We start from the raw sequence: 18663 nt of genomic DNA on the forward strand, positions 1-18663 counted from the left end.
ATAAACAATATGGACAGAGTAATAGCGTGTTTTTTTTTTGGGGGGTATATGCTACAGGACAACACGGACACACAGTAAAACACAGACAGTAGACAGGACAGTTACATGGAAGCAGGCAGGGAGGATTTGTATTTACAGGATGCCTCTGAGGACACGTATTATCAGAAGGCTTTGGTTCTTTTCTTTTGTCTTATTTTGTCCTTTATGTCCTTTTTTTTAAATCGCATTCTTCTTCCCGAGTTGATGCACAGTCCAAGTCCATCATCTTGTGATATTCTCCTTTTTTTTCTTCTTTTTTTTTTTTGGTAATTTCTCTCAGTTCATTTTTTTTTAAATGCATAACACGCAAATACAGCTTCACTAAAAATCGTCCAAAGCTCAGTAAACGTGCACCCATGCGTTACGGAGCGCTGGTCTTCACTTTGGCCACGAACTTCTTCTCCTTCACCCTCCGGTTCTGGAACCAGATGGTGATCTGGCGCTCCGACAGGTTGGTGCCGGCCGAGATCTTCCTCCTCTTGTCCTTGGTGATGAACTTGTTGGCGGCGTACTCCTTCTCCAGCTCCTTCAGCTGGAGCTTGGTGTACGGTATCCGCTTCTTCCGACCCCGGCGGAAAGGCGAGCCGTCGTGCTGGTGAGCCACCACATCTGTTTGGGGGAAAAGAGAAGGTGAGGGATAAGGCTCACTTGTCGGTGTATAGCAAAGTGTAATACAGACCAAAAAAAAAACGAGGAGGACAACTACTTTAAGCCTGGAGCTGATTGGACATCCATCTACGACGCACACGGACAACATGGTGGATGTCTGCTGTCTGCAAGCAGCAGGACCACGCGGGTGACCTGCAACTTCTGTCCTCAGATATAAGATATATATATAGTGTATATCTGTGTGTACACACCGAGATTCACGCCTCGTACCCTCTTTTGGTTGCGTTGTTTTTATGAATTATTCCATTCATCCCTGTAATAAATAACCTAAATAAAGAGTTGATCATAGCTCCTCTTAAAATCACAAATACCTGCCCTGATAGCTCTCATTAATTGTCATCCTGCAAATTGTTATGTATGTTAACAGTTGCTACTATTTGAGCATTAATCACCCAATAATAATAAACCTTTCCATTATTAAATGGCCTCTCCTTAAGGAGCATGATGAGGTAAATGAATCTAAATATTAATATTGTCCTCTATGGCAGAGGATGAACAATTATTCTGCTTACTACTTTTTATTTTACTTACTACGTTATACAAAGTAAATTGAATTGAATTGAATTCACCTCTAAGTTACCATATACTTACTCCCAAAAGATTGTGTTATTGCGCATCAGTTGTGTGTATATAAAATATATATATATATAAAGAAACTAAAATATATGAATATATATATATATCAAAATATATATATTAAAATGCTATATTTATTTAAATATATTTCAAAATGTAAAAGTCTATCATTTCTCCCTAGCTACATATCACATATTAATACATATTATAGCTGTAAGCCTACACAGCTAAGTCCCTTCACGTTTTGGAGAAGAATAAAAACGGTGCATTACCAGCCAGAGCGGACTTCCAGAGGTGTCCAGCCTGCCCCTGGTCCTTGGAGCAGTACATCTGCCCCCCCAGCCGTTGGTGAGAGCCCAGGGCTGGTAGCTGTCCATGGGCAGCAGGGTGTCGTGGCGCGGCTCCCCGGCGCCAAGCGTCTGGACCACCGACACGTCCAGGTAGCTCGCCATGGACTGGTACGGGCTCGGGTAGCCGTGGTAAAAGGCGAACTCCTTGGCTCGGTGGTTCGCGTAGTCGTCCGAGTTCACCGTGGTGTCCATATACTGCGAGCTGAGTGCGGCTCCGGCAGCCTGGGTGCACGACTTCACAGAACCCCGCCCCATCCTGCACGGGTAGTACCCGTTACCGAAGTAGCTGTACGGCAACGCGGCGGCGGCCGAGGAGCTCTGGTGCGACACGGCGGCCCCGGACACGGCCCGGCAGAGCACGGCTTCCCCGAAGACCCGCCCCCGTCTCGCTGGAGCCCGAGCCGGACACATCCACAGAAGGGTAGCCCGCAGAGGAGTGCACCAGGCCGGACGCGTGGCCGCCAAGAGCAGCGGCGGCCGCAGAGTGCGCCATGATGTTGCGGCACTGGCTGGCGGCGAAGTTGCCGCTGCCCACCAGCCCCTCCATGTTCTTGTTAAGGTCGTCCAGGTTGTTGTCATACACAAACATCACCGTGTCCGCTGGCCAGCGAGGGTTTAGAACCAAGGAGGCTGTCATAGGCGCTCCTGTTTCCCGGTCTGGCCTCCGTTCGTCGCCGTTTCCTCTCAGACTCTGACCGGTCCTGAGCTGCTACATTGGCTGGATGAAGAAGAACTAGCGCGCGTCTGTGCTCCTCTGAACGCGGGCTCTCTCGTGCTCACACTCAGGTAACTCACATGCACTCGTCTCGCGCACTGTCGGAGCACGCGCGCTGCCTTACTACTGCGCCGTATAGTGTAGGTGCTCGCTCGGAGGCAAAGACTCCCGGTAACCTGCCGGACCACCGGTTACATCCCATCCGCAGCCTTGACGCAACAAGCCCCCGGGACAAGGAGAGGGGGGGGGGGGGGGGAGCGCGTCTATTGGATGAGACGGGATGATCACGTGATTGGGTCAAACGAAAAAAAAGCAGGAGAAGAAGAGACGTGTTGGGGATTGTCAGTCAAAGAAAAATATTTTAATGAGAATGGAGCTGTGGCACGGGGAGAGCATGGGCTCCGTGCAGCTCGTGCAGCTCCCTGTCCTCGTGCAGCTGCAGAGTGTCAAACCCAAGTGTCTGATCTCCCGCGGCTGCAAAGGAAGAGAGATATTATCACTGTGAGAACAATAAATAAATCACTTTCAACAGTTTTGGGTTGTGCGTAAAGACGCACTGGGTCGTTTATATAATTCATTTTAGGTAAATATTGACTGTAGTCGACAGTAAGTATAATACACTGCAGTACACACAGTGAAGGAAATCTAAAGTCAATAAAAGTCCTTTAATATAAAAAAAGAAAAAGATTGTTGATAATATGTTTAATTCTTCTAAATTCTAAATATTCGACCTCTGTTGTAAAAATGAGAGTTATGGACACATTTAAAGACATAACCAATGCTGCCTAATGCATGGGGGGAAAAAGTCTATCGTTGCCATAAAAGTATTAAAAATAATAAAATACCAGGAGTATTTCCAGCGTTTCAAAAGAACCATTTGATTATTAAAATAATTATACCCGCATGGACATTTCTCAGGCTAAATTTATGTGTGCTTTTAGCCAGTCTCTCTCTCTCTCTCACTCCATCTGACTGAAGGAAGCGTAAAGGGGGATTTATGGAAGGGATTTGGAGGTCTTAAGATTTGAGAAATGTGGCTTTGGTTCAAAGCGCATCAGAAAAAGGTTTTCACGGCACTTCTGAGCCGCGTTATTTGCAGTAATCATTCATCTGAGCCTGGTGATGGTTGGAAATAATTATTTTTCTTACACAATAAAAGCATTTTTTAGGATGAGCCTCTTCACGCACTCACTTCGTGGATTCGTTGTCACTGTTTACATGTATTTTCAGCGACAAATGTGTCATTTTATGTTGGGTGAACGATGGAAAAAAATAACGTTTTGCTCTAACAAGTGGACGCAAACAGGAGCCAATGTTGTCGTGGGATAGATGTGTGAGTGGACATCAAATATCCACTCAGTAGGCCACTCTGAAAGAAAATATCTTCAATAGAAAGTCTTTATTTGAGCGTCCGTGATGCGTTTAAAGACGCCGTGTTTTTGCATATTGCTTCAACGGTTCGACGGTTGAGAAATATTTTATACTGATTTTTTATATATTTTCAGAACGTAAAAGCTGAGCCCTTCAGCTAAAGATGGGCTACGATTTCATCTTGTTTTACTTCATTTTATTTTGGTTGGTTGGTTCGTCCGGAGATCCGCACCTCCTGCAGCTGTCACTCTCTTATCTTTTCAGGGGCCTTTAGGTGCTGAAGAAGTATACATTACGTTCAATTCAATTCAATTCAGTTTATTTTGTATAGCCCAGAATCACAAATTACAAATTTGCCTCAGAGGGCTTTACAATCTGTGCACATGCGACATCCTCTGTCCTTCCCTCACATTCACAGGAAAAACTCCCCGAAAAACCCCTTTAACAGGGAGAAAAAAGGAAGAAACCTATGGGAGAACGACAGAGGAGGGATCCTTCTCCCAGGATGGACAGAATGCAATAGATGTCATGTGTACAGAATGAACAGCATAACAGAGATACAACACATTCAATGTATATGACATAAATGATTCATATAATAAGACTACTTATAATAACAGCAGCAATTATTACAGTAGAATTATAGCCATGACGTTGCATGTGTTGCGCAAAATAGAGTCCGTAAAATGTACTATTTTTGCATCAGATCTCATTTTGAAGAGCAGGGTCCTAGGACAGGATCAGGTGTGTGGAAACTGCTCCAGGTGAGCCGGACGGTAAACACACACACACACACACACACACACACACACACACACACACGTGTGACAGCGTTCTCTCCGTGTTTACTTCCACTGCTTATACAGCTTGACAATCTGGAGTAAGTTTAAATAGATCAAGCACTTGTTTGAGTTCATTGGAGACTGAATTAAAAAATAAAGCGTGTCCAGAGGGAATGTACGCGTTAAGATGCACTAGTGAGATTTAGTGATTCTGGATTCAGAGGCGGCAGTACCGTTTCAAAGTAAAGCTTCAAGTCGTTATAGTCTATAAGTGATGACAGAAAGTGGTGAAGAAGAATCCTTGTCTTTGTTGAATTTGTTTTCCGGACTTAACGTTTGGCGATAAAGAATATATGTGATCCTTCAAAACACAATTAAAATAAGTGACACAATGTAAAATAAAACAAACAAGACGTTAAATTATAACACATCCAAACTGAAAGTCTTTTTTTTCGGAATGGATGTTGCTCCTCAATTTGCTCATTAACACCGTTAGATGCGATTGAAAGCTCCATAAAAAAGGCCACGGCAAGGACACACTTACTTGTGGTGTGTTTTAGTTTTTTTACATTTTAATTTGTTTTTATTTTTAATCATTTATTTTTTTTCCCAATAAATGTTCCAATGTCAAAAATTCATTTTCGAGGTCTGGTCAGATAAAATAAAATAAAATAAGAAAAAAAAAGCTATTATTAAGTGACAGTTTTGGGTTTTGGGCCACACAGAGTGATTGCTAATAAAGAAAAGGAGGACAGCAGCTCTGGAAGTCAGCAGTGAACATACTGTGATGCTTTAAGAAAGGTATCACGTGTGTTATATTACAGAGGAGTGAATGTGACTGAATCCTTCCTGTGCATGTCTGATACCAGTCCTCCATCCCACCACCACATCCAGCTCACTGAGGACCAAACTGCCACAAACTACTACTGGTTTAAAAAAATCTTAACGTTAAATGGTGTCTGAAGTGTTCTGTGGGCCTAACAAACACCACCCAGACAGTCGGTCTCTCTCCCATAGTGTGGTCTGCTGGGGCTGAAGAGGTGAGGGGGGGGGGCAGACTGGCCCCTGAGGGTCAAGGTCAAGTTTAACACGGAAAAGGAGAGAGGAGGGAGGGGGACAGGGGAGAGAGGGGAGCAGACAGAAAGAGACACAGATGTAATGAGCTCAAGTTCAAGGCCACCGCACACCTTGAAACCTCTTCTGTTCTTCTGTGCGCGTGCATGCCTGTTGAGTGTGTGGATGACACGGAAGACGCCGTGGTGTCTCAGTGATGGGCACGGCCCATTATAACCAGTCTAACCGGTATAGAGACAAACATCAGCCCATAGATCATTAACCAGGAGATATCCATCTCAATAGACATGGAGGAAACTGCATCACTTTATCCCCCTCAATGTATAAAATAAGACTAATGTGTTCCTAGCATTTGTGCATTTTCTCCCATATTTGTACTCTCATTTACTTACCGTTGTAACGTTAACTGCTGCATAAATGCACATATGGATATAAGTTCATAATGAGCGGTATGTGAAGTATGCATGTGTGTGGAGCTGATGATTGATAGAATGATCTGCCCTCTCAGAAAAATAAAAATGTCAAAAGGAACTACAATATGAAACTAAATAGTGTTACCGGTTAAGAAACAACATATTTCAATCAAATAACTGTAGCTACATATCAATAACTGCAGGGAAATGGGTAAGTTTGACTAAATGACAGTGTTGATAAACCGCATCAGTTGTCAGTCTCTTTATTTAAATATGACCAACTTTATATCTGTGGTCTATATATGACGCTGACTGCACTTTGGATCATAATAATGTATCATTTTATTCCCACAAAGGCATAAAGAAAAATATGTTATGACACCTCCGTGATCTCGCAGCCGTTCGCACATATTATTGACATATACTTTAAGTATATTTTTGATTTTATATTTTATTTATCTATGTGTTTTTGTCACACGGGTATCGATCGCATCTGCTTTTAAGTTCAATTACAAGCTCTTCAAAAATAAACCCAACAACCTAAAAATGCAATTAAAGGCCAAACGACAGAGGCGACGAAAGTACAATCACTACCACTATTTTACTTTTAATCAACCTCAATGTGAGCCGTGATAATACAAGGCCTGGTGATGGAGTTATTTGTATTATATTGAGTATCTACCCCCACCAAGTCTGATCTGATATGTGACTTTAGATGTTTCCCCCCCTTGTAGCTGCATAACTCCATCAGTGAAGCACATGAAGCAAATGTTACAGTATTTGATGCCACAGAACCAGAACCCGTTTAATTGACGTGGTATAAACAGGAATTTGATTCCGGCAATGTTTCTTCTCATTTTGAGCCTATATACACAGAGATATATATTAAAATAGCACGTTATAAGAATATAAGAATAACTATCATGCCAGGTTACCTCTAAGTGATTTCTATACTGTACCGGGACCGGAATGCGCTGTTTAGAGACAAGAAACGACGCAAATAAACCACAATCTTCCTCCAATTAAATGAATAAACCTGTATTTTTTGAGATATTAAAAGAAAAAAAATACAGTAGTTTGGGGTGTCAGATGAGTGGTGGTGTAAAACCTCCACCTTCACAGTATGATGTGACACGTGCCGTGTGTCTGCACCTGATATGAACATAAGTCCAGCCTTCACCTCCTCCTCTGCCTCGCTTTAGATACTGATCTTAGTTATGATTGTATTTCATATCCAACCCTCCATTAAATGTCACTCAGATACTTTATTATGTCTCTTGTTTTATGTTTAATATTTTGTTTAGTAAAATTCGGTTTTATTTTTTGTCTTTGTCAAGGATTTATGTGTTTATGCTGGGACAATATTCCAAGAAAACCTTTGTTGTTTCAATTTGACCATATGTGTATCCTGATTTCCTGATTTGTTCTGTTTTGTAAAAAAAAATAATATTCAATTCATTCCTTTCTCTAAATCATTTCACTTCCCTAAGTAGAAATAATCTCTTTGAGGTTTTCTTAAAAATACAGTCAGTATTCTCTCTTAATATAAGGTGCCTACCATCACAATTCCAAGATTCCTAAAAGTGAATCAGGGGGTGTCTTGTGCTTTCTAGGGATATTTTTAAATCCTAAAATAAAACGCGTCATCAGTCCAGGTGAGAAGCTGAGTCAGCAGCTGCTCCTCCATTGCTCCAGAATTAGCCAAGGTGAAGCTCAATAAGTGAAGTGCGGCAACTGACCTTTTTTTGTTCTGTCAATAAGCCATATTTTTTACTTAACATCTAGCTTGCTTAAATACCTCTTCATTTTTACTTCAGCCACTTTGCATTCTGGGCTAGTTCCCTGCATACTGTAGTCCTATAGACTTCAGTCTTGATGAATAACATGGAGGATTTCTCCCTTCTGTGACAGCATTGCTAAATGGTGGAAAGTTGACAGATGTTCTGTAAGCAAACACCAGTGGAGCTTGCTGGAAGTTCTCGGATTATAAAAACAAACAAATAAATAAAAACCAACCAAGCAAATAGCGGTTTATTAACAGTGATTCATATTTTTTTATAAGATTTGCTTTTTAAAGAAACTTTCCTGTTGAATCTGAACATGTAGACTGGATGTCTCAGAGGGATATGGGTGGTGTTTAACCATATAGTTTACCCACCAGAGCCTGCACAAGGGAAAATTATACTTCATTTCACAAAAATTAAGTGTAGTTTAAAAAAATGACGTCTTTTTTATGAAAACATTGACTAAAATGTAACCGTGACAAACCAAACGGAGGATCTGTGTTAACAATATAGTTATTTTCCCAACATAGAGACAGTAGGAGGCAACCTCTAACAACGACCATTTATACGAAAGTAATAATAAAATTCCTCCCAAAAAAAGTTTTGGAATTGATTCATAATGTGCAAACAAGCCAACGTTACATTTTTTCATGTTGGCTGTGAACATTTCAACTTTTGACAAACCCCATTATTCTGCTCTTTTTGTCCTCTTAACAGCTTCTTCTGGATGCAGCAGATGGTCAGGGTTTATTCTTCTGAGCTTAAAGTACTTTAAAAATCACAAAAACGATAAACCTTTCGTTTGTTGATCACATCAACTTGAAATCAAACATTAAGATGATACCTCAAAACATTATTCAATGACTGTAGTCTGTTTTTATGCTGATCAGACTGAGCCGTGGCTACAGTGACCTTTGACCCCATTAGTCCGAGCAACTTGAGCTGCCATTTTATTTTTATTTATTTTATTTTTTGGTTACTTGAATTTGACATATTCTAGTTGTCTAATGAATAATTTACAAATTACCTGTGCAGAATATTATAATCTTTGGAAACATAATACAATTTTGACTTTTTGTAAGAGTTCCTCTTACTCGCTTTTTCTGGAGCTTTTAATTGCATCTTATGGTTTTCCATAGATCCAAAGACAGTTTTTCCATACTTAGGTCATGTGATGACGATGACTGAGACATCTCCACAACAACTAAGCAAACTCCCACTGAGGAGGACGACCAAATGCGGTTGAAAGCTCCCAGAAAAGGTCAGTAAGTGGACCTTGAGTTCTGGTTTAAATGCATTTTTATATTTATTTACCCACAACACCATATAAAAATGTAACATTGTTTGTAGTTCCACCCTCTCCACAGTCCTGAGCTCCATAAGAAGTGTATTTAGTCTCAGGAGTTTTTCATCTATATCCACTTTAATATTAGAACCTTGGTCAGCCTTGATGGAACATATGTGTGTGCTGTGCCCTCAGCCAGCCAGCCTCCATGTCGCTCCGCCTCCATGCAGCACACAGCGGCCTGCCGGCCTCTCATTCAGCTCCATACTTCATTATTACTGCGGCTCATTAAACTCCCTGCAGCCCTACCTGACGCCTGTGTGCAATCAGGTCGTGAAACTGAAGAAATTGAAGTTTGGCGGTCGGTTTTGTTTCTTTAGACCGGTCTCCGTGATGGTTTTTTTGCCAGTAGAGACGAGGGCAGTGGTGTTACCCGTGCCTCCATTATTTTATGTCACATCTCACTTATTTAGAGGGCAAAGCTTTTCTCGTTTAAATACTCATCTAGCTATTGAGGATGGTAAAATCAAAAAATATGCATATTTTGATTTAGTGTCAATCAAGACAGAGCCTTAGGTTGAGGTAATGATGCAGGCCTCATATTAACTATAATTATCTCAGTTGATATTGCACTCTATCTAGTGGGGCATATTTCAAATTTTGGAGAAAAAATTGCATTTCACTGGCATACATTGCTTTGGGCTGGGTATTCTTTGAAGGATTACAATGCCAGTACCAATACTAGAACACCAAAAAAGTGATTAAAAAACGGTACCAATAGAGTCATGATGTTCTCATCCAGTATTAGTAGCTATACCAACAACCAATAAAATAATGTGTTCTCGCAAAATCATTTTGTATGTTATCCATGTAATCATGAACAAGGATGTATAAAGACCGTAAAAGCACATACAGAGGGGATAGGAGGTGGATGGGTCCAACCATAGACTGTATCTAAAAAGTGGACGAACATTATGACGTCACTCATTCTTAACTGGCGTTTTGAAGCGTTGAGTTGGGCAATTTGGCTGTCGCCTTCTTGGAATACGGCTGTCGCCATATTGGCTTTCTGCAACCAATGAATGTAGGTTACTATATTGGCATGTGCAGGAGTGACGTAAAGACGCAGTATACGGGTCTGAAAGTGGCAGCAACCTGTCAATGACAGTAAGCCCGCCCTAAAGCATTCCCTGCTTTATGGTCTATTTGACTCTAAATGGACCATAATTTACTAAATGAACATCATGCTGTATTGAAGAAGACTTAAAACTAGAGATTGAGACCATAAACTGAAGTGACAAGTAGAGTCATTTTCTCATAGACTTCTATACAATCTGACTTCTTTTTTGCAACCGAAGGAGTCACCCCCTGATGGTCAGTAGAAATAATGCAAGTTTTAAGACACTTCGGCATTGGCTTCACTTGTCAGAACCGGAGATGTTGTCGCCTGGGTCCAACAGAGATTTCCCGAACTTTCACTAAGTTTTGTTGCCTAAAACTATCTTAGTTGTTTTTCTGTGAAGACGTAAGGTTATTTTGAAAGGACTTTATGCATGTAACGAGCGGAAATTGACACATTGATGGACTTTCGTAGGAAAAAACACTCAAAACGAGGAGCAACTTTCCATAAGATATTGTACCATCTCTTATATGAGGAAACGTTGATAGAATACGTCATTCGTTACCCATTACGTGAATAGAAGATGTGTGTGTGTCCCAAAATGGCATTGCACCAACAAACACAGACTTTCGTGGTGGTTCAGTGCGGTTGTTATTTCGAGGGACCATGCGTATGCAACATTTTATAACTACGCAGATGCAGATGGGCGGAGAAAATATAGAATTTGGAGGAGCATCTTCAATGTGAGCACATATCCGTGCAACTGTCCTTGTGGAAGGTATTACCGCTTCATTTAACGCTCAACACTGTTACCTCTGTCAGCACTGTTGCCATTTTGTATGGTGTGGGTTGCAGCTGCTGCAGTAGTGGGCCAATCACATGTCATGTTATATAAAAGAACATGCAGTGATTGGCTGCAAGCAAAACACATATAGTCACATTTTCTAGATCTGGGCACAAAGAGGATCCATTGCAGTCATCGTTTTCCTGGAGATGTTTTGACAGTACTTGGTACTGGGTTATTTCTGTCAATACCAAGCCCACACTCCAACCATTGAAACACTGGTTTAGTTCTTGAGGCCCCCGAATTTATTCTAAACTTCTGTCGAGGACCACAACGCAAAAAGACAGTCTTGAACCTGGGGGGGCTTTCAGGACCAGGATCCCTGAGCTATACTGGGTCTTTGGGGAAGTTGTCCTTTTTTTGTCAGCCTTGGTTGTACAATATATCAGAAAAACCTCATCATCTGATGACACCAGTGACCTCATACAACATCTTTTAACCGAGCAGAGACTAAACACATAATATGACCAAACAACCTAAAAAACGGTTCAGTCCAGTGCTGGACACGAACACATTTTAGACTGATTCATTCCCTGAATCTGATCCCTGCATGCGTTGTGTTTGCTGGTGGTGTCGATGAAGATGGGTTTAGTACTTCCCATCTGCCAGAGCAGCAGATGTCGGATTTTTGCAGGACAGGCTGACTCAGCCGGCTTTTACAATATAACAGATTTGTGCTGAATAGTTTGCTTTTATTTGCCGATGTGGAGACTCAGTAAAATGTAAACTAAAAACAATGAAAAATAAGTTTATTAAGTTAATTAATTTCTGTATGAAGTTTGTTTTATTGTAATGTATATAAAGGCCATCCTGTTGAATGTCAGTGTAATTATAAAATATATTAATTATTATAACATATTATGAAACATTATGTATGAATATTCATTTCTACCAAAATACTCATCCCTTAACTCAAAGAAAGGCAATGTTGTGATGTATGGTTAGAATGCAGGCGCTTACCCAGCATTCATTGTGGCTTGTGTCCTTGAACTTGACCTCCTTTGAGCATTTCACAACAGAGCGGCTGTGTGTGTGTGTGTGTGTGTGTGTGTGTGTGTGTGTGTGTGTGTGTGTGTGTGTGTGTGTGTGTGTGTGTGTGTGTGTGTGTGTGTGTGTGTGTGTTTGTGTGTGTTTGTGTGTGTTTGTATGCATGTGTGTGTGTGTTCTCATAAAGACTGAATAATAACTAGAACTAATACTACTAACATGCCTACTTGTTCTAACTTCGTCAGTAGGAAATCATTATTATAACTATTTTGATTATGTTTAGTTTTTTTCTTATTCAGTGAGTCAGACTTAATAAATATAATAAGTCCCTGCTCTTGTCAAAATATCAAAACATCCTTCCATCATCAGAAAACTCAATACTCTTCTGTTGTGTTTTGACAAACCTACATTAAAATGTACAGTTATGTTTTATGTCATTGATCAAACAGAACCATGTGTACAAACAGGTGGCGTCTCTTGGGCTGTTGTTACTAAATATTTTTTAGTTTGTCCTGCAGCAAAATATGAAAGATTATTAATTCAGAAAAAAAAAGATTTTAATAATGGATTTGAGTCCTTTTTTAATACTAATATAATAAACATTCACTGTCTCCAGCTCCTTCAGGGTTCATATATTCTGCTTTTCTTCGACCTCTACAGCAGGAAACTGAATATCTTTGGGTGTTGGACAGTTCGTTGACAAAAAAAAAAAGCCTTTTGAGGACTTTCCTGAGGTGTCCTGTTATTTATTTTCTTTACCTATTGAAGCACAGAGGGAATACATAAAGCCCTTTGAAACAAATTTGAGATTTGTTACTGACAAACAGTTGATAAAATAATCAGCAGGTTAAACGAGAATGAAATAATTGTTATTGCAGCACTTTCAACTGTCAAATAAGTTGATAATATAAATACACTTTATGATGTGTGTTCTATTTTGGCTTTGTCTGAATCTCCTGTCTGCTCTTTGCTGCTGTGTCTTAAGTCTCTGAGATGACCTCACTACATAAAGGTTAAAGGAAAACAAATAGATCCAGGGATTGAGCGTAGTGATCTGGCTCTTACGGTCATGAATTAATGAATGTGCTGAAAAAGTTTTTAACAGTAAATAGATAGATAGATATTCCTTTATTGATCCCCATGGCGGAAATTCGGTTGTTGCAGCAGCTCAAGTACAGAGAAACAGATTAAGATAATAAATAAAACATATTATACAATAAAAAAATAAATAAAATAAAATGTACAGTATATCTACATGTGTGTAACGTGTGCAGTGTGCAATTTTCCACATGAGTTCAGTGCAGGAGAAAGTGGGGAGAGTAGACTTTTAAAAATACATATGGGACAGCAGTGGAAACCTCTGGGTGGACAAATGTCAGAATATCCATAGAAAAAACTCCGTCAAGGTGTAAATAATGCAGGTAATGTGATACTGGTAATTTTCTGTATTATTTAGTCATTTTGGAGAATGACCATGGAAATAGCTAGCCAACTATTCCTACGGGAGACGGGTTTGACTGTTACATTACTCGGATAAACGTCGGAGAATGGATGGATGGACTGGAGATAGAACACACAGTGGATTAGAGTTATAGTGAATTAAATGCAGGTAGCCTAACGTTTCCCTTTAACGCTGTCACTAATAGAAAACAGGTCCTAATGTTTACAGGAGCAACTCTGAAAGAAGAAGACACCAATGACTGCCCGCATGTTGGAAAATATTTAATCCAGGGTGCCAGATTTCCATAACCAAATAGTTTTTTGGGTGTGATCAAAGCAAATTTATTTTAATTTTATTTGTATTATGGTTGTTATATATTATTATTATTATTATTATTATTATTATTATTATTATTATTATTATTATTATTATTATTATTATCATTGGTTAAAAAAAAGATCAAAACAAGATCAAAATACTCACACAGCAATTATAAGTAAAAACTTAAAAAATCCACAATAACTAAAATATTATATAAACAGACATTTATTGTCATTATGCAACGCTATTTAGTTGTAGCCCATTTTCAATACAACCAACACATGTCAACAAAACAAAACAAAAACAGCAGTACATTTCTGTGGTGCATTTTTTTTTTTAATTGCATCATAAGGAATGTAAACATTATTATTAATAGTAGTAGCAGTAGTATTGTTAAGTGAGGTCGTGTCATTTGTATTTATTTCATTTAGAAGCCAACCATCGTGCGCGACTTCAGCCCTGTAACGAATGTGTTCTACTGTTAAAGCGCACATTAGATCTCCGCAGACCTCGAGAAAAATCCAACTTATAATACCAGCAATAATACCGACATGCCGACATTACACTGTCTACTCAGTGGCCTGCACGGGTCCGCGTCAGAGATCAAATTAAATGCTGTTCATCCAAACCAAAACCTCCAATTTTATTTTTTTTTATCTTAATTTAAAAATGTATTAAGAGTCAGTTTAAAGGCCGAGTATCTGCCTTTAAGTATCTAAATTATGCTTTTTAATTTCAAGTTTGTAAGAGATCAGCTGCATAAATATGAAATCATAAATCCCATGATTCTCTAATTCTGATTCCCCCCCCCTTGATACAACATATGCTATACATTTTTTACCATTTTGTTTTTGCACACATGTTTTGAGATGTCCAGGAATAAAACTTAGTCACTGGGAGCAAATCAGACTACAGAATAAGTCCTTCTGTAGTCAGTCTGTAATCGTTGTGAGGACACTGACACTGTAAGAGACAGATGGTCAGGATGGTCAGGAGGCCTGTGATGACAGGTGTGTGTGTGTGTGTGTGTGTGTGTGTGTGTGTGTGTGTGTGTGTGTGTGTGTGTGTGTGTGTGTGTGTGTGTGTGTGTGTGTGTGTGTGTGTGTGTGTGTGATGTTCCCTCAGCGACCAACAGGAGGGAGCCTTGTACCTCAGTCTGCAGCTCAGGTGATCATAACGACTCACACACAAACGCATTCATACGAGCTCTAACAGGGGAATCAGAGTGTAGAATTAATGTATATGATAATGTTCACACTGTTAAAAAATCTGTCTAACCATTATGCATTTGGGTGTATATGTTTGTTATCTTCTTCCTGTGGATACCTGGTCAAACTTGGAGGATGTGGCATCATATTTGGGTATTTGGATGGATTCAGAGAGCAGAAAACGTCTCCTTGACCTAAAACACATAAACTTTATGCATTTGACTGGTGTGTTGGTCATTTTTGATAAAAAATAAACCAAATCAAACTTTCAAATGTTGCAAGAACAGGAAGTTTAGGCAACATAACTACTTGGTGAGGTTCAAATAAAAGATAATGGTTTACGCTCAAATTATAATGTAACAACATAATGTAACTGTGTAGCTCCTGTAAATAAATCACAACCGCCCTTAGAAGACTAAGTTTGCAGAAAAGTACAATGGCAACAGTTTTTCCCTGGCAACTGGGCCGTGGCAGGACAGACATGGTCTTTAATCATTCAGGACTAGTATAACAAGGGCCCAGTGTGAATAAATAAACAAAAAACGTTATTCAAAGTTGAGGGAAAAAGATGAGTTTGGATTGGGGGGTTGATGGGTCCAACAACCAGCAATCTTTCAGCCTGTTCGTTCCCCATGTGAAATGAGAGGTCAATGTTTTTGTCACGTAGCGTAAATAAATCTTTTTTAAAAATGCTACAAGCCAGAGCTAAACATAGCAAACTGCAGTCGTGGTGGTCAATGATACACTTATTTCCGACATGCTGTAAAATGGTGTGAGAGTCCCACATTTTTGAGAAATAATAAGTTCCGTTGTACCCCGCTGCAGCTGCTTTCGCTGACTTTTAATGCAAAGCCCAGAGCTTTTATTGAGCAAACAGTGCATCCCATCTGGGCAGCAGTTTATTCTGCAGCCGAGTCAGCTGAAAGAGATGAAGGATGAACAGCTGCTCGTGTTCACTGTATGCAAGGAGAAGCACGCAGTGTTAAGTGAGAGAGGAAACTGCTGGCTTCACTTCACTGTGAAGATCATTGTATTGACATTCAGCCAATGTTACCGCAGGGACATGGTACTTGACTGATGTGATTAGCACTGGACCTCATCGGGCATCTTATCTTGGGATGGGTTAAGTGATTGATAACAGTAATCAATGTCATGGCTGGACTCACCAGATGTAGACTGTAGGTATAAGTCTGTCATTGGCCAAGTATCTCAAGAGGCTTTCTCCTTAAACCTATTCTTGGCGCCCAAGACAATTGGGATTGGTTAAAAGAAATACAAAGAAGCCAGAGAGTTTTTGACCCGATACCACAATTATAATGGATGCAGTGAGGCCTTTTGACACGGTGCTGTGGAGATAAATCTGGCTATGAGAGACTATCTCGGTCATAACGTGCACTTCATTAAAAGCCAGTGATGGATTAAGCCTCAGATAAGCAGAAGTTATTAACCGCACCCTGTAAACAAACTGCATTTCTCTCGGGTTTGATACTGACACCATTATTTCATCCACAGATACATAGACCAACTCGCCAAATGAAGCTCTAGCGTATGTTCAGTCAGGAAGACAATACTCTCGTATGCTTAGTCTCGTAGAATATTTCTCATACAACTGCCATTCTTTCCTCACGCATGCTCACTCATAATTTCCTTGCTGTCATTGTTCAGGGCTGTCAATCATGATATCAGCTGTTTAGACGCCCATCAATTATGAAATCTCCGTGTAGTGTCCAAGCACCGAAGACACTGTCAATGCTTTATCATGACATATCATCTATTAAATAATAAACAATCATCCTCTCCTCATCTGACTTGTCTCTCCTGATTGAAATGCCAAAGGTTGGTCAGGGACCCTCGGCGTCTCATACAGAGGAACTAGAGTTTATAGATAGGACTTGAACCTATCTAAGACTGTGCAAAATAGGCCAGATGTTTTTTTTAAGTTTGTCAAGTAGTATTGCATGATGGACTGTGTCAAAAACAGCACTGAGATCAAGAAACTTTTACGGTGCACTGAATACTTAAACATGGATCAAACCGCAGAATGCAGAAGCACTTTCACTTCAATGTTATAATAAAATTATTTATCCATCTATCTATCTAAATATTTCCCTTTTTTTGTATGGCATGATTGATTTATCACTCCTCTAAATGCAAAACACCTGCAGTCAATTTTACAAGGTGCTAAACGACAAACAAATCCTCAAGGTCCTCACAGTAGACTGCACAAGATACACTTTTGATTTCCATCACATCTACAACTAACTGTTATGGCTACAGACAGAGAGAGAGAGAGAGAAGGGAAAAAATAGATATATTAAATGAAGGCCGTTACAGCGTGTGCCCTATGGCAGTGGCATCAGCTGCAGTATGAAATGCTTCAGCAGGAAAGACTTTGTTCCCAGCGCTGGAGAGCAGGAATGAGCCATCCTGCTCCAGCATGGGGCATTCATTGCTTTTTTTTTAAGCGTAGTTGTAAAAGAAGGAGCTTATTTGATTGGCATTAAAGATGAACAACCACAAGAAGCGGGAAAGCAATGCACATATGGACACTTACTTTTATTAGGGTATCAGACATACAATGTGTTTGTCATAAAGGATCCAAAGCTCTGCTCCTCATTTTGAACAAGCATTTTATTGACAAAGTTTGCTGGCTTAGGGGCTCAACATATGTACACAGTTTTTATTCTTTCTTTGGGCAGAAAATCCACCAACACCTGAACTCAAATTCTTTAACAGCACCGTTCCCGTGCTAAACATGTATTTTGATAGGGAAAGAAGATCTCCTGCATGAGTACCAACTCAGGCGTGACTCCTTGTTCTGGCCTTTCAAGTTCCAATCTAAACTGTCCGGGCTGTTGAACAAGGGAGTTGGGGAGATTGCTGCTCTCCGGCGCGCAGTAATCAAACTGCCTGCTGCTCCTATGCTGCAGAAGATTGGGGATTGCCTTCAGTAGTTCCATCAGTAGAGACCATTCAAATGAGGAAAAAACAATGTTTATTATTAACAGATGATATGTGATGATAAAGTCTTGAGAGAGTCTTTGGCGCTTGGAGTCTACAGGGAGATTTGTTATGGAGGGGTGTCTGCCCTGAGCAGCAGTAAGATAAATCCCCCCCATGGAGTCCAGACACTGGTGGTGGTTGCTGATGAGGCGGACAGAAGGATGAGTTGATGAAGCTGATGAAGCTGAAGAATCTGCAAAGATTGGGCGGAGATGGGGAGGTGGAGACAGCACCAAGATGATAGGCAAACGATGTAATAGTGTCGCTGTGCTGTTGGATAGAGGAGACCGGCTGATCTAAACAGCTGATATCATGATTGACACCACCGAACAATGACAGCGAGGAGATCATGAGTGAGCATGTGTGAGGAGAGAATGGTAGATGTATGAGAAATAAACAACGAGACTAAGCATACGAGAGTATTGTCTTCCTGACTGAACTTACGCTACAGCTTCACTTGGCCAACATTCGTGTCTTTTCAACATGTGTGGATGCCATCAACGGGTGCCACAAGACCCCTCCTAGACTCAGTAACCAAAACTACATCAACCGTAAACTCTTCCCAACCATACAACCCGGGTGGCGTAGGATGGTAAGGGTCGGTTCCTCCACACTTTAGTGACACATCTTGGGTCTGTGCAGCTAGCATGCTCTGTTGTGATTGGTCAACGTTTCACATTT

General features: G+C 40.3%; 1 protein-coding gene across 1 annotated transcript; it reads right to left on the reverse strand.

Annotated features, from left to right (window-relative positions):
• Positions 1-400: 400 nt before the first annotated feature.
• Positions 401-2271, reverse strand: hoxb13a (homeobox B13a). The gene is given in 5 exon segments (XM_054607860.1): positions 401-648; positions 1557-1616; positions 1619-1969; positions 1972-2008; positions 2011-2271. Coding segments are annotated over 5 exon segments (957 nt in total).
• Between the last annotated feature and the right edge of the window lie 16392 nt (positions 2272-18663).

Source organism: Anoplopoma fimbria, chromosome 11 (assembly GCF_027596085.1).
Source record: "Anoplopoma fimbria isolate UVic2021 breed Golden Eagle Sablefish chromosome 11, Afim_UVic_2022, whole genome shotgun sequence".
NCBI lineage: Eukaryota > Metazoa > Chordata > Actinopteri > Perciformes > Anoplopomatidae > Anoplopoma > Anoplopoma fimbria.